Raw genomic sequence first — 17,201 nt, forward strand, 5'->3', positions numbered from 1 at the left:
CAAAAGTTTCTACAAAAAGAAAGCTTTCACCAGAAAAGTTGCTTTAGTTTCATTCTTGAGTCATCAACGGTAGAACAACAAAAACACTGGCACCTTATAAATGTATATACGTCTCTCGGCTGGCCTGGGAACGCCTTGGGATCCCGTCGGAGGAGCTGGCGAAGTGGCTGGGGAGAGGAAAGTCTGGGCTTCCCTGCTTAAAGCTGCTGCCCCCTCGACCCGACCCCGGATAAGCGGAATTGAAGACGGAACGGAACCTTATAAATGCTGAAATCTGATTTCTTTGCCCCTAAAGTCGCATTTGCTTTCTTCCAGGGAACTCAACCCATTCGAGAGGCCCCAACACCTTCGGCGGCGCGGAAGGCGGCGGGGAGAACGGCCCGCTGCAGCCGTCCAACATCGCCCTGATCGCCGGGGCGGCCGGCGGCTCGGCTTTCCTGCTGCTGGTCACAGCCGTCATCTGCGCGGTGTGCTACAGGCGGCGGCACGCCAAGCACTCGGACACCCACCACCCGCCGCTGTCGCTGTCGTCGCTCACCAGCCCCAAGCGAGGCGGCGGCGGCGGCGGCATGGGCATGGGCATGGGCAGCTCCAACAACAACGGCTCCGAGCCCAGCGACATCATCATCCCTCTGAGGACCTCGGACTCCGCCTACTGCCCGCATTACGAGAAGGTGAGCGGCGACTACGGACACCCCGTCTACATTGTGCAGGAAATGCCGCCGCAGAGCCCGGCCAACATCTACTACAAAGTATGAGAACTGGACTCTCTGGCTGTAGAACCCCTGAATCACTCCAAGCCCCGCCCCAGCAAGGCCCAACGTCCCCGCCCTCACCCTCTCACCCGCCACAATCCAACCATGACCAAACCCCACCATCACACTTGGGAGTGAGCGTGAGGGTTCGCCGGCCCACCGGAACACTCTTTGAGGAGATTCCCAGAATGCACCTGGAAGTGCGTGAATGTGGCTTTTGGACCTTAGGAGAATCAAAGGACTATATTTGAAAAATAAATAAAATAAATTCAATCGCGAAAAGCCCAGACAGCACTGAGGAACTCCCAGTCGCCATACCTGCCTAGAACCCAGCAGCCCGCCCCTCAGAGCGCCATCAGCCAATCAGAGACGAGCCCCCTCTTTCCCGCCGACACCTTTAGGAATTCTCAGAGCAAAAACAGGAGGGGCCTATTGGACTCTGCAAATCAGAAAGGCCGGGGTGGAGGTCACATGACCTGACCCCGGGTCCTGAAGGGGTCTCTGAGCAGTCGGGCCGCGCTGACACTTGTATATTTTAATAAACCGTGTGCGTGGCGTGCGTTTGTGCGTGTGCGTGAGTGACATGGGCGTGACTGTGCTCTTTAGACTTGTCTTAAAAATACCAAAACACAAAATAGTGAGCGGATATCACAAAAAAAATCCAATAAAGTGAGATTTTTTATGGCTATCAACACTTATAGATGATATATATAAATATCCAGTAAATAGATGTTTTTGCTTTTATTTCCTATGATTTTGTTCTATTTTACCAGCTAAAACCACACCTCTGTTGCTAGCCCCTTTTCTCTTTTTCACAAATTACCGTAGTACAATCTGCCTTTTATATTCATTTAATCCCACTTTTTTTTTGTGCCAATCTGCCCCCTCCCCCCTAAACTGTTTGTATATTTTTATAGCTTCTTGTTTGATGCTGTAGTGTTGAAGTTTAGACCTCGTTTGTGGAAGTGTTGAGGTAGAGCCATCTATGATCGCTTTTGTTTTGTTTTTATTCCAAATGTTGTTGTTTTTTTTCATGTGGTACAGAAAAGGTTGAGGGCAAACACACAACAAATAAAGGGAGGGAGGACAAAGCAGCGCAAAAGGAAGGACTGTGATGATATTACACACTTGGATGATGATGAAGGATCCAGATGGACGTGATGAGGAGCAGCAGCCTCGGCACCAAAAAACGTGTTCCGGAGTTGAACTCATGCAACACATACACCAAATCACATCACAGGTGGCACATTTCAAAAAGTACTCCTCTTGTTGTGTTACATTATTTGTGTACACACATAACACACAAGCGCTTGTTAATGACTGCTCCACTGATTGCATTGAAACACACATCCCCGCCATTTAGTTTCCAACAAGTGTGCGCGACGCGACACATGATGACGGAGTGAGGAGCTAATTGTTCACGTGCTTAGCAGTAAAGTCGTTTTGTGTTGCTCAGACATGTTTGTGGCTTTTATGTAAACGGGGATGACACACACACACACACACACGGCGGACACATGCTTAGCAGAAAATTGTTTTGTGTTGCTGAAACATTTTGTGGCTTTCGTGTAAGCTGGTTGACAGTGGAACACACACACACATACACACACTCGCCAGCGTTTTTTTGTGTGCGTGATCCTTCCTTGACTGTATTTTGTATGAGTACCTAACATCATCTTCACTATGTATTAAGATGTGCTTTGATTGTCACATGCGCCCATGTTGAAGATTTTTGTCACTCGGTTGCTTCTGGCCTATATTTGACGGTATAAAATTACGTTTAAAAAGATGAAACTTGGTAGTGGGGAAGAGGGGGGGGGGGCTATTTTGTACAACTACAAAGTTGTGTTCTATTGCTTTTATGTACACTGTTCTGTCTTTTGTCGATTGGAACACGCAGAGAGAGTAGCGCAAACGCCCTCCGAGGCCACGTTGACAACTTCTGTACAAAAATGGCTGCAACCTCAACGGGGCGGGGTAAACACAAAATAACAAAGACTCTGCAGACATTTTTGCTGTCCACCAAGCACCCCCCCGCCCCCTCGAACCGCCATGTTTTTTTTTTCATGTTTTCACGTGGATTTGAATGTCTCACCGTTTGTGTTTGACCTCTGGGTGAAGCAGCAGAGTGATGCCTGGACGGGGGCGGGGATTTGGGGTCGGGGTGGGGGGCGGGGCATCGCCATCGGCTAGTAAAAGTGTCCTGAAATGTGACGTGTTGTAATTGGGACACACCATGTGAGGTGTGTGCGTGCGTGTGTGTCATCTCCTCCTCTTTCACCCATTGTCTCCTCATCACGGCGACCTCCGCGGTGAACCCCCCCCCCCCCCCCCCCCCCCCCCGCCCCCGATGCACCTCTGAAGAGAGGAAAAGATGAGTACATTCCTGCTTTGGAGAGAAAAAAAAAACAGTTGAATAAAAAACAACAAATGTTTAAGCACCACTTTTGGTTGTGATGTGAGATTTATTTTTGTGTGAGGGTATTTTGTTTAGTGTGTGGGCGCGTGTATCAGAGGCCCACTGGCCATGCCTTTTACAAGTAGTTTTCTCCTCTTATCGCTACTATGGACTGTTCACAGCAGGGTTCCTTTTAGTGCCTCGCTTAATAGCATTGCCATCACACACACACGCACACACAAGCTCTCCCGCTAGTGTTATCAACAACTTATCAAACCTGCGTTCGTTAGTGTTGCCTGGCAACCTATTGACAGACCTGATTTCATTCTCCAGCTCCCCCTTTTCCCTCTCCTTTACCCCCTTCTATCCATTGCTATGGTAACAGTCGGCGTCCCTTTCAGCGTATTCTCATTTGCCACCAGGGTGGGCTTGAGGGCGACTACTTTGATCGATGGTGTGTGTGCGTTTGAGTTGATTACCGGACATCACACGCATACGCACACGGTCACAGACTTCCAACTACGCAAACATGCCCCAATTGTTGGCCGATGCACAGCACACGGGCTGGTATCAGTCCCCTTGTGACGTTTACAAGAAAGGGAAAGGATGTGAACATTTGATTAGTTACTATAGCAACCAGGTGTTCAATGACAACAACTGCAGGAACTTTGACAACACAAAGGAAAAAAAGAAGAAACGTTTGACAACCACAAGAAGACAAAAGCTTTCTGTGGCAGAGGTTGGGAAAGGCCCCAGGGATATTTTTGCGGTGGATGATAGTATTTTATTTAAACAACAAAAACAAAAAAAACATAGTTTTGGTTGAGCATTTTTGTGGCAAAATGTTTTTATCCCAACATGTCAGCCATCACATTTTTGTGAAGTCTATTGTGACATGACGCACACACCATTATGGTTTTGGATATTTTTATACTAACTTTAAGTGTTATTTATCATTACATGTGTTATCCATAATACTGTATTGTCGCCACGTCAGCAAGAAAATATATATTTTAAAGTAATTTTCATATCACCAAAAGTCGTTTTTCTTGATTTTGTCTCTGCTTTTTAAACCTGATTAACCTGAACGCACCGCTACAAAACACGTGACATGGCTTTCGCTCCTGATTGGCCGATTGAGTGTGCAGCACACGGCTGGAAAATCTGTCACGTCGACTGGTAAATACTACAGTACTTTTAGTTTATTTAATGATTATTTGATTGGTTTTCCTCACAAAATGTATTTTATTTCAGCAGTAGACGTTTTGAACTGGACCCGACGTTGTTTGGGCACGCTCAGCTTCAACCAAATCAAACGAGGTTGGTTAATTGTTTTTGCCCGTTATTTATTGACACTTTTCAGTGAGTATGTTCAGTGCACATTTGAGAGGAGTTCTAATGATATTGGAAGTGGAAACACCTGGGAAATTAAGACAAGGTTCGTCAAAGTACAGCGAGTTGCAGTCTACCTTGTACTGGTATAAATAAGAACTATTATGCAGATTTACCAGCCAAGCAGAACATTTATTGGTCCAAAATGCTTTAATAGCTCTCTCCCAATTTGTGTAGTCGAGTAAAACATTCTGTTTGGTTATTGAAGGGTTAACCACACCCTTCATTATCATTCAAAAAGTTCAATTCTTTTCTTTTCCAATTTTTGTTTTCACCAAAATACCAGATAGTCACCATCCATGGACAATCCCAATCTTACATCACAACAAGTCGAAATGGCGGTCTTAGTCGGTGAAAACAAGCTCTCTACTCATTGGATTTTGGATGGTTGTAATTTGATTTGTGAGGATTATTTTTGATTTTAAAATGCCTGCAGAAGTTGGATGTAATTGGTCTAACGTTAGATGCATGTTCTTAAAAACAGCAAAGAGAAATGAAGGAATTAAAACCATGTATGTATACAATTTAGTGCTTTGGTCATCTGTCACATCACTGTAAAAACTGTCGTGCGAGCTAAAATATGTCCAAAAACTAGCATATGGCACATTAGCTAGCACAGAGCCGTTGGTTTGATCTTGGGTTGAGTCAGCCCGGCCAGCCAAGAGTAGGATATTTGTGTCAGTAATCTCAGTGATTTGGATGATTATAGTGATGTTTCTCCTGTTTTTATGTAGTTAACCCTTATTTGTGCTCTTATGTTGTTTCGAAAAACGGGTACACGACACTCTGAGGAAAGCGGAGGGAGGCTTTACTCCATTTATGTAGATGACGCAAGCTGGTTAAAGACTTTTAAAATCCTTCATCAATTATTAGCGACGATACACTTGAATATCCAGCAAATATGTTGTTCTGTTTACCTGCTTGGTTAAACAACTCCTCTGCTCTTTGACGTTTTCTCTGCGCTGACTTTGTTTTTCACAGCTCACTGGGCCTCATCATCTCGCCTGTCACCCTCGCCTGAGTGATGCCACAAATCACACAAAGGTAGGCACTTATGTTTGAGTTCTCACGCATCCATTGAGTACAAAGAATAAATATTGAGGGGTCTATGACGGGTGTCCAAACTCCAACACTGGGGCCTTTTTTATGAACCACTATCCATTTTAACTCATTCACTGCCATTGACGGCTATAGACGTCTAAAATTAATTTGAACTATTTTGATTAGTTTAACATTTTTTCCACATCTGTTAACAAGAGTATGAAAACCTAGAAATTATTATTTTTGTACATTTAGAACAGATATACATTTTTTGATTAACTGTTAACTAGTGAAGTCATGCGATTAATTGCGATTAAAAAAAATTTAATTGCCTGACGCCCCTAATTTTTTAATAATCTTTTCTAAAAAAAAAAATACATTTGTATTTTTTTTAATATACAGTATATATTTAAAAAATATATATTATTAAAAATTAGGAGCGTCAGGCTATTAACGTTTTTAATCGTAATTAATCGCATGACTTCACTAGTTAACTCACAATTAATCACAAATGTTATATCTGTTCTAATACAATAAAAAAAAATGTAGGTTTTCATACTCTTGTTAACAAAAGTGGGGAAAAAAATGTTAAACTAATAGAAATAGTTCAAATGAATTTTTGACGTCTATAGCCGTCAATGGCAGTGAATGAGTTCAGAGTAAAAAAGTTTGTACATCCCCGTTTCTAACTTTGCGACACTTTGTCGTAATCAGACGTGGAAGAAAAACAAAAGAGTGGCAATAAGCTTGACTGTAGCACCAAATCAATGCTAATAGCGTTCCTCGAATGGCTTGCCGCCGCCGCTAATCCAATGCTGCAATATTCCCCTCAAAGAGGAACTAATGCTAATCTAATGGCTGTTAAACCATAATGAGTCCTCGCTTGCTTCTTTGCGTTGGGCCTTTTAAGGAGGTCCTGTTTAGACTGCTGTGGTCGCCTTATCATTACATGCTCATCATTACTGCTACTAATCTGTTCTGCTCACTGCACACGCCGCGCATGAATATTAATGGCGCTCCATCGTGATCGCAACGTATACACACCTGCGCGCTTTGTGTGTGTGTGTGTCACCAGGCACCATGGCCGAGTTCTTAGATGCTCCTCGGAGGGAGGCGAGCAAGGCAAAATGAAGCATTTTTTAAATGGAATCAATGGAGAGATTATGCACCCCCAAATTAGAAAAGCTTTAACTACTGGCGCGAAACGTAAAAAAAAAGAAGCCGTACCACAAACGATACGGTTGCCATGGCAATGCCGAAAGGTCAAGGATGAGCGTGGAAGTGTAGGAAATCTTGCCGGAAACATTTGCGTCATCTTATTAAAGTACTTTTGTTTTCACTGCGCTGTCCTCGTTCATATGCCGTGAGACGATGGGCCGTTGTTGCAATATTGAAAGCCACTGACGAAGCCTACCGACACTTGAGAGTTTCACGCTAGAGACTTAGTCAGCAATACTTGTCCACTAGATGGAGTTTTTAATCCGTTTTTCGCATCTTTCATGAACAACGGCGGATTACCGTTTGAAGTTTTTTTTTTTTTTTTTTTGGGGGAGATATGGAACAGATCTGTATGACAAGGGTAAGTTTCAGGGTTTGTGCGACTGAGGATACTGAAGCAAAAAATATTGTCTCCCGTTTCAGTTTAGCTCTGTTTTTATATGTCTTGTATTGAAAATGTGGTTCTCTGCCATTTCGTTTTTGAAGTCATCGCTTCATGGCCAAGAAAATAATTGAGTGAAAGAAATGTGATTTCATGATGAAAGGGTATCGTGCATACTTTAAATGCTTTGTTGATATATCAGTTCATGCTTTTTTTTTTTGTGTGTGCATGTTTTTGTATTTGAAAAAAAAATCCTCTCTGTAATGTTAAACAAATACTTAAGGTCATAGTGTTGTAAGGCAGTCAAATGTGTTATTTTTGTTGTAAGCGTTCATGGACTAAATATGACCATTTGTCTTTTCTTTTTCTTTTTTTATCGGCTATCAGATTTTACGTATCTCTAGAGCCTATATATAATTCATATCAGTGGTTCTTAAACTGGGTTTGGTGAGTTAGTATCCATGATGACATGCCCCGCTTGGGCAACATTGACTGTAGGTGATCACTTTCTTTATTATTATTATTTTTTAAATCCCTTCATACTAACTATGGAGAGCAAAAAAAAAGAAAGTGGTCACACCAATACATGCAATATGTATTCACGTGTATAATGGAACGTATGGTGTGCCACAGGGTTCAATTCTGAGGCATCTGCTTTTTTCATTGTATCTGCTGGCCATGGGTTCCATCTTAAGTAAACATAGATGGGAATCCGAAACGCATGATATGCAAATGCCAAGTTGAGCAATTCTAGTCCAGCACAACTAGCTAGCTAGCAACGCCAAAGGAACACTTCCTTAAGCTGCCGAAGCAAGCGTTAGCCGTTATGATCGCAAATAATGAAGAGGCTTCGCGGATGAGCGGCGCTGTCATCTTCATCTTCTCCCACTTCTCCTCGTTCTCGTTTCTGCATTCGCAGGGTCGCGTCGTTGCTAATAGCGCATAGCCGAGCGCCCAAAAATATGCAGATCGCATCATCAGACGCCCTTGCAGATTCTTAATGTGCCTTTGCGGAAGAAAAGCAAAACAACATGAGCGCGTTGGAGAGAAAATGCGCTTGCCCTGTTTTGAAGCCAAACTAATGAACAATAAGAGGACTGTGCAAGAGACAGAAGTCTTTTTCATCACACCATTTGATGCGGGTTACGCATATCGAAGGCCCCTAACGCGTCAACATTGCAGAACATGATGAGAGTTTGCATGGGAAGTTATTTTTTCATGTGGATTTCAAAGTTGGACGGCGGGCTCCCACCTGTGCACATTCCCACCATCAAATTGTGTCATGAGACCCTTCCCTTGAAACGACAAGTTCAAAGCGCATACCGTTCAAAAGGAATCTGATTGAATTTTCACTCCCGGGAGTGGAAGTGTGATCTGCGGCGGCGCCACACCCTTTTGAATGCTCGCAGAGGTGAGGGTTTGCCACTTTTCAATCCATCAAGAAGGATTTCACAGCGCTTGGGCTGCGGCAGCCTACGATTAGCCCAGCCAGGTCACGGCCGTGCATACATTTGAATAATATTCAACTCGCTCGCTCCTTCAGCCTGACACTTTCTAAGTCCTGTCATCTTTGACGCTTTTCACATCTTTCACCAATAAATAGGTGGGTTTCCATCCACCTATTTTCATTTGAATTTTTCACGAATTGCGAAAATCAACCTGACGCAATTGAAAGGCCGAAAATTTTGCAAAAATGTTTTGACACTTTTTTTTTTTCAGCGTATCAATAAAAGAAAAATGTGAAATTTGCCGATTCCATGGCACGTTTTGACCGACTATTACGTCACATATACTTATTTTAGTCAGAAAAAATGGTGGCAGACAGTAAAGTAAGGTATGTTTAGGGAGCTGAAGAAATTTAAATATTTTTGTAATAAATAACTCATAAATAAGTTTTTTTAATACGTTGTCCTTCACTGCCCAAAACGTATTTATACGTTAATTTGTTTTTTTTTTTTTTATGCTTGAGCATACAGAAAGGCTTTGATTCAGAGGTCACTTAAAGCAATGTTAGTTATTACAAAAAACGGCCAGCAGGTGGCAGCAGAGTATAAGAGATCAGCCAGGGCCATGTTGCGATAAGCTGTTTTTCCCAGTGTTTTCACAAGGTTTGTGAATAATGATGAAACTTAGCTATTTTCTAATGCTAATTGCTGCAAAACGGAAACCGATAAAACTGTACTTTTTTTTTCCCTGATGAAAAAAGAGACGCTAATCTTACATTTGGTAGGTTCCATGTTTTTATAGCAATAGAACACAATATTCTGTGGACCTTGCAAAATCAGTCAAAATCTAGTAAAACAGCCGGGAGCGAAGGTGGTTGCTTCAGTGAAAATGGCTGGGAGTGAATGAATTAATAAAAGAAGGGAACGTATTTTTTTTGTTGACAGTCAACCAAGTATCTTGTGGCAGAAAGACACCCAAAAAATGTTTTTGTGGTGCATTAACACAGAATGGAAACGGGTCACATGTTCATTTTGCGCATTTTCAATAAATTCGCTTAAAAATTTGGATGAAAACCCCCATTAATGATCTCCAGCGAGCACTGGACACAAAAACTGTCACAATGCATATGTGGTGGCTCATGAGCCACAGTGCCCCTTGATTAATTAATTATTATTATTATTTTTTACATCTTTGATAAAAAAAAACAACCTAAACAACTCTTCAGAAAACGCTGATAAACAGTCAACGTATGTTCAAAGAAAAATGGGGCTGAGATGGGGGGGATAAATCGATCGGTGCACCCCTAGTAGTTTTAAGTTGTAATGTCACCATTCACCACTAGATGGCAGACATGTCTTAGTTGCCCTTACACTGGGTCTTGTACTGCCCAATACTACAACATATGAAGGCCTAGTAACTTTTGTGGATTTGGAATGATATGCAGGACAAACATCGAACCGCACTAATATTAAAATGTTGTGTGACTTGTTTTTTGTGAAAACACAAAACCTGATCAGTTGGTTTGCTGTTCAGCAGTTTGGTACCGTGCCTGAATGTTGATTATTTTATGTGAGAGCCTTTTGCACTGGTGGAAAAAAAAAAGCAGCACAGCATGAGTTTTTTTTGTTTTCTTCCAATTCAGATAGTGGATCTTTTATACATGAATTGAGAAAGGTAATATGAAAAATTAAATACAAGAGCATGTATTTTGTCCATATTTAAAATGGCATTTTTGTCTTACATCTGGTAAGGAAGTGCTCGGTCCGAAGCGTATTCTTTACCTTGCGTGAAGAACGACTTTTATAACTGCTATACTGTTGAAAGATGAAATCCTTTTCTAAATCCTTCTTTCATATTCGTTCATGCTTCACTTGTCTTTATTTTAATGCCATCTATAAAATAAACCATTTTTTTTGTATAAACCATCAGGTATTGGTTATTGTAATACAGATGAATTTATTGCAAAAAAAAAAAAATCACAATATTAAGAAAAAAAAATCCTGATTAGATTATTTTTCAAAATGGTTCATCACGCATATCAGTAGCCTGCATATTCAAAAGGCAGCTTCTTCAGCAGAGCATGACGGAGCCGGCCCAACACAGCTGCCCGTGTGCCGCTGTGATATGCTCAGAAAACAGAAAAACAATTTATTAAACTGCAAATGATAAGAGCGATTAAAAAAATAAATAAATAAAAAATAAATAAGCCATCGCTTGTCTCAACATGTTGGTCATCAAACATGCTAACCAGAGTGTGACAAGAAAGCAAAACGCGAGCCGGCAGATTCCCCCAGCATGAAAGTCTTCGCCCCTAAAAGTGACGCCTCGGCAGAAAGAGAGGAAAGTGAATGAGACGCCCCGCATCCCCCCTACACCCCCATTCGCCGATCCCTTTATTAAGGCAGCTGCACCCTTTGACCTCTAGGTTTGTGGAATGTGTGTGTGTGTGTGTGTGAGGAGTAGGGGGTTGAGGGGGGGGGGGGGGGGCAGTTAGTGAATATTTGGAAATGGCGGCCATGGAAGGAGAAAGGAGGGATGGAGGGTCGAGTACAAAAGCTGTCAGGGCGCAACAATGAGCATGGAGAATGGTGTGTGTGTCTAGAGAGGCACTGAGCCATGTTAGTGTGCGAACCGAGCAGGGAGAGGGCACATGTTTAAGAAAAAAAAAAGAAAAAAGAAAAAAGAGAGGAGGACAAGCAGGAAGGGGCAAAGACGATGAAGATGAGGAGGAGGAAAAGGAGGTGAAAGAGGCACGCAGAAGGCCGTTTGTTTTGTCTAGCAAGGCGCACAAATACACACAACTTCCGTTGCCAAAGGAGACCAACACAAGACACACTAATACGTGTGTGTGTGTGGTCAGCATACCAAAAGGGGGCCCGTGTCTTTACACACTGTACCAGTGACATCATTTAGGCTTTACATTCACACAGTCCTCATTAGGTTGATGTGTGCGCACGGGTATGTGTGCGTGCGTGTGTGTGTGTGTGTTAGGTCCCTATTACCTTGACACACACACACACACACACACACAGGTTTGTTTTACTATCTTTGTGGGGCCATCTCACTGACATAATGCATTTCCTAGCCCCTAACCCTAACCACCAAGAATGATTGCCCACCCCCATTCCTTACCCTAACCTCAACCATTACCCAATTCAAACCTAAACTCTAAAACCAAGTCTTGACCCTCAAAAAGAGGTCTAAATTTGTGGGGCCCAACAAAATGGCCCCACATGGACGGGTGGGCCCCACAACTCTGTGAAATCCCCAAATGTTGGCCCCACTATATAACAAAAACAAGACCACACACACACACACACACACACACACACAGGTTTGTTTTACTATCTTCGTGGGGCCATCTCACTGACATAATGCGTTTCCTAGCCCTTCCCCCTAACCCCAACCACCAAAAATGATTGCCTACCCCCATTCCTTACCCTAACCTCAACCATTACCCAATTCAAACCTAAACTCTAAAACCAAGCCTTGACCCCCAAAAAGAAGTCTAAACTTGTGGGGCCCAGCAAAATGGCCCCACATGGACGGGTGGGCCCCACAACTCTGTGAAATCCCCAAATGTTGGCCCCACTATATAACAAAAACAAGACCACACACACACACACACACACACACACACACACACACCGGCTTGTTTTACTATCTTTGTGGAGCCATCTCACTGACATAATGCGTTTCCTAGCCCCTCCCCCTAACCCCAACCACCAAAAATGATTGCCTACCCCCATTCCTTACCCTAACCTCAACCATTACCCAATTCAAACCTAAACTCTAAAACCAAGTCTTGACCCTCAAAAAGAGGTCTAAACTTGTGGGGCCCAGCAAAATGGCCCCACATGGACGGGTGGGCCCCACAACTCTGAAATCCCCAAATGTTGGCCCCACTATGTAACAAAAAAAAACACAGCGCTTATGCCATCTGAAAGGAGACCATGACGAAGATGATGGCAAGTCACGTCCACATGAATGTATCCACGGGCACACACTGTACATATGCATGAACATGAGCACATCAAAACAAGTGCAGGTATACACACACAGTGATGGCGGGAGATCATACATTATGCGCACTCACACACGTGCGTAAACACTCTACTGTTAGCTTAGACACGCACGCACACACGCACCATCCTCCTCGCATTAGGTTTCATCAACAATGCACACAACAGCTGCCAGGGTTCTTTTGGAGGTAAAAAAAAAAAAATCAACTGATCTTCCTCAACTCTTTTCTCCATCTTGCCCCGCCCATTCTGTCCCCCTCGCCCCCTCCCTCATCGGTGCGCGCAGCACATTGCATTACATTCAAGCAGAGGAGGGATGAGATGGTGACGGGTTATTTCCTGTCTAGCCGCACATGTTGAAGGTCCCTCCGCTCGCCTTCATCATCCCGCCTGTCAGATCCACCGATAGCGCCGCACACGCACGCACGCACACGCACGCATACGCACCATTTCCCCCGTTTTCTCAATTTCTCCCCATTGGCCAAGGAGAAGACATGTAAGGGTTTGTTTACTAGCGGTGCCATCAGAGAAGGAAGTGTGATGTCAGTCAACAGGTTGCATAGAAATCAAAGATGGCTTCTCGAAAGAGAGCAACGTTGTTGCAGACACATTGAAGACACATCATTACAATTGGAATTCGAACCCGTTCATGCGTGCGAGATTTTAAAGGCTTTGTTTAGGGTTTTGTTTTATTTTGTCCTCGGTGCGGGCACGGTAGAGGGAATATCATTATGCAAATTTGCAGTCGCTGCTGATGAGCGTGGCCCCAGGCTTGTGTCTTACACACGCACGCGCACACTCAGACACATATGCCGACAAACACGCGTGACTGCTCCACGCCGACAGTCACGCGTGTTCTGATGTGTCTGTGGGCTCAACGAGGGAGTCGGTGTGGGTCCGTGTATGTTTGTTTGTTTTCAAGATAAAAAATAAATGCAATAAAAGTCAAGTTAAAAAGCAAAAATGGGATTCATCGATTAATTGAAATATTCAACAGATTAATGGGGACTCGGGATTGTAATTAATCGCATGACTTCAATAGTTAACTCGCGATTAATCACAGATATGTTCTAAATGTACAATTAAATCATTTTTTCCATGTTTTCATGCTCTTGTGGAAAACATGAATGTGGAAAACAATGTTAAACTAATAGAACTCTTTTAGTCATTGATACAGTAATTTAATAATTCATGAAACAGTTAAAATTAGAGCTGTCAAATGATTACAGTTTTTAATCTGATTAATCACATTTTAGAATTTTTAATTAATCATGATTAATCACTTCATGAAAAGGCTTTTTATCAACATTTTTTCCCGCCAAATTTGAAGAGCACCTCTTATGTGTTAATTCTTTCTACCGCGTTCATCCTCCTCTTTTTCTAATCCGTTAATTACTTGCATAATTTAAAATAAAATGAAAAAAAAATACCCCAATATTTTGACTACAACAAATATTCTCAATGTCAAATGGAAACATGTATTAAATGTTTTACTTTAATGCGTGACATGTGGTTATGTTTATTGCTCAAACACAATCTACTGTCAAGATAAAGGATCATCTGTGGTCAAAATGAATTGTGTGATTAATCTGCGTTAATACATGATTAATGTGAGAATTTTTTGTGATTAATTAACGAGTTTGACTTTGACAGCCCTAGTTAAAATTAAAAAGATTAGTACTGTAAAAAAGTGTGTGTGAGTGTGATATTGATTTGTGTTGAGGTCCTTTTTCTGCCACCAGATGGCATAATTGCATTTGTAAGACGTTGGTGACAGCTCAGTGCATTTTTATTTTCATATTAAGCGCTATCTAATCTTTAACATGAAGACATTCTGCACATTTTTAAAATGGTAAAATACAACTTGAACCCAGTCTCCACAAACATATGCTTTATTATTACATTTATTACTGCTAAATTTACAGCATTTCCAAGTAAGGGGCGGTCCTTAATCGCGCGTTAAAAAAAAAAAATTGTGGTGTTGAAGGAACTTTAAATTAACTCAAAATCAATGCAATAATATTAGTAATAATAATAATAGTATACCTGTGTATGAGAAACAGAGAGATAAGCACACTTCTGTTACTGACATTAATGCAATGACTTCGGGAGAACACGTGCACGCACACACATGCGCGCGCGCACACACGCATGCTTGCTAAAGGTCAAATTACACACACACTCAATCTCTCGCTCTCTCATTGATACACAAAAGCAGAGCACGACCCCATGTGGATGTGACCCAATGACCCTGCTGTCATACACAGGGCCCATCTGCCACAGAGAAACTCAGAGGGAGGGTACAGAGGTTGGGGGGGGGGGGCGCTTCATACATGGGTGGGGCGGGGGTGGGGGTTGGGGGCTCAGTGTTGAATGGGGGGGGCCGGTGTTACCAAAAGTTAGAATAGAAGAAGAGAAGAAGAAGAATGCGTCTTCACGGTACATTTTGAGTCAGGACCTGGCACAGATGTGCTTTTTTGGTGGGGGGTTAAGTTTAAGTGTAGTTTGTGCACGCACACACACAAAGACAGTGAACGACATGTATGCCTTTCAGCCCCCGGGCTTGTCTTTCCACTGCCTCCTTTTCAACCCGGCGCGTCCTCTCAGGCCTCGCTACGGCAAATAAAGCCAATAGTCATGGAAGCAAGCTGACTACTGTCCTGAATGTGGAACAGATGAGGGACAGAAGGGGAACAAAGACATCAGGGGCGCCGGCGGGGAGAGCGGCACTGGGTTCGAGTGTAACGTACGAGTGTAAAAAGTGTGCATCTGGACACTCCTGTGGACTTTAGAGGGGGTGGGGGGGGGGGGGTCATTTCATGTAAAGTCAAACACGAAGGTGACTTTTCCCTCTCGGGGGCTGTCTTCGAATTTTGAGGTTTGTCGGAAATGGAAGACTTCATCAGAGCGGTTAAACTTGCTATTTCTCAACTTTAAACTTTGAAACTACACTTGGCTTTTCTTTTCTTTTTTTCTTTTCTTTTTTTTTCCCTTTTATTCTATTCCACTTGGCTTTTCAATCAGCACAGGCATAATGGAATGATTTACATTTTTTGGGAGTATGAGTAGTTTTAATAAAACTTACTTATGCAAATTTTGCTATATTATTATTGTTATTATATTATTATCATTGCAGTACTTTTAATTGAGTACAATTTGTGGTTGTTCTACCCACTTGTGTTTATTCACATATTAGTGTTGACTGCCAATATGGCAGCATTTCCTCTCTGACCACAGCTGTCTGGAAAAAAAAAAAAAAAACAGCCTGTAAAATCTTGCCGTAAAATTTTACTCTCTGCACACACTGTTTCGTCATTTTACCGTCCGGCTATATTTCTCGCGGGTTAATACTTCGTTTAATGCCCGCCGTATAACCGCGGGAAATGTTTGACAAGGAGCCGCTTTGACGGGGAATGATGTTAAAAAAGGCAAGAAACGACAACGACGCCGCTTAATTCTCTAATCAACTTTTATGCAAATGTTATGTATGTCTAACGCGCACACACAAAGGAGGCGACTATCACCTACGGGGCAGACCCTGTTTACATTTGCATATTCCCATAATTCCATACTTGGGCCACGCTGCTTGACTGAATCTGATTGCGCCAGAGCCGCATCAGAATAAATTAAATAGTCGAGGTCGTTTTTTAAAAAAAGGAGCAAATGAATGAGAGCTGAGAGGAAATGAAGTCCAAACTTTAATACAATTAAGATGTCGTCCAGATTATTTCTCCATTAGAGCCAAAAAAATAGCCCGGAGCGTAAGACAGTATTTTCAGGACTAAATATTGTCTGTAAAGTTGTTTTTTTTTTTCATTATTATTATGGAGGGTGCCGTTTTCATCCCTAAGTAAGATAACCATATTAGAATTTGCAAGCACAATAATAAACATTGACTTTTTATTTTAGTGCTACAGCTCTAGTTGTGGATGCCATTAGATTTGCGCAGGCACTCCTGATAAAGTGTGCGCGCTTTTATTGTGTCTTAAAAGGCTCGGGCTGGTGCGTGTAAGTACATGCAAAGCAGGTTTGTCTGACAGATGAGTTGTATCCCCATTAGCATATTTCCGCGCTGGCTTTAAGTAGCCTGCGCAGAGAAGACTGATGGAAGTTGACGTGCTCAACAAAAGGCCCTAAATTAAAATAGCGCCCATAAATGCGTCGAGCGGGCGCCGCGTGTCACGTCCTCCACTTTTTTTTGATACCGACCCTCGTCAAGCTTTTCCGATTGTGAGCCAGGTGCTTATTTTCCATTAGCAACACGTTTCCATTCATTCGTCAGAATCTCAAGTCGATTAGCCGTGACTTGGGCAGCACAGTTAGACGGACGGGAGCGAAGTATATGGAAGCATCTGTGGAGTTGCCACGCCCCCAAAGTACATCGCACGCTATATTTCCTGCAGCCCTAATCCTTCTACAACACGTCTCATTTCCTCTCGGCCTCCAGCTATGAGAGCACCGCTAATTGCGGGCCCGCTGCTGTGTGTGTGTGCGTGCAGCTTGCGCATGTGTGCCTTTTTAAGCTTTTGCAAGTGTTGGGTGCATTT

General features: G+C 42.7%; 2 protein-coding genes across 5 annotated transcripts in view; both read left to right on the forward strand.

The window, feature by feature from the left end:
- The window catches only part of efnb3b (ephrin-B3b), a 65,112-nt gene extending 62,008 nt beyond the window's left edge, over positions 1–3,104 (forward strand). For both annotated transcript variants that reach the window (XM_077544564.1, XM_077544563.1), the window contains one exon: positions 316–3,104. In XM_077544564.1, coding sequence (XP_077400690.1) covers positions 316–758 — 443 coding nt within the window. In that variant the 3' untranslated portion in view covers positions 759–3,104. The remainder of the gene's footprint in view (positions 1–315) is intronic.
- A 1,168-nt stretch (positions 3,105–4,272) lies between these two features.
- Positions 4,273–17,201, forward strand: part of naa40 (N-alpha-acetyltransferase 40, NatD catalytic subunit) — a 177,689-nt gene continuing 164,760 nt past the window's right edge. For 2 of the 3 annotated variants that reach the window (XM_077544498.1, XM_077544500.1), the window contains exons 1-3: positions 4,273–4,332; positions 4,408–4,473; positions 5,527–5,589. The gene's annotated coding sequence lies outside the window, so the exon portion shown is untranslated. The remainder of the gene's footprint in view (positions 4,333–4,407; positions 4,474–5,526; positions 5,590–17,201) is intronic. The other variant, XM_077544499.1, reaches the window with a different exon arrangement.

The sequence above is a fragment of the Vanacampus margaritifer genome, chromosome 15 (genome assembly GCF_051991255.1).
Source record: "Vanacampus margaritifer isolate UIUO_Vmar chromosome 15, RoL_Vmar_1.0, whole genome shotgun sequence".
NCBI lineage: Eukaryota > Metazoa > Chordata > Actinopteri > Syngnathiformes > Syngnathidae > Vanacampus > Vanacampus margaritifer.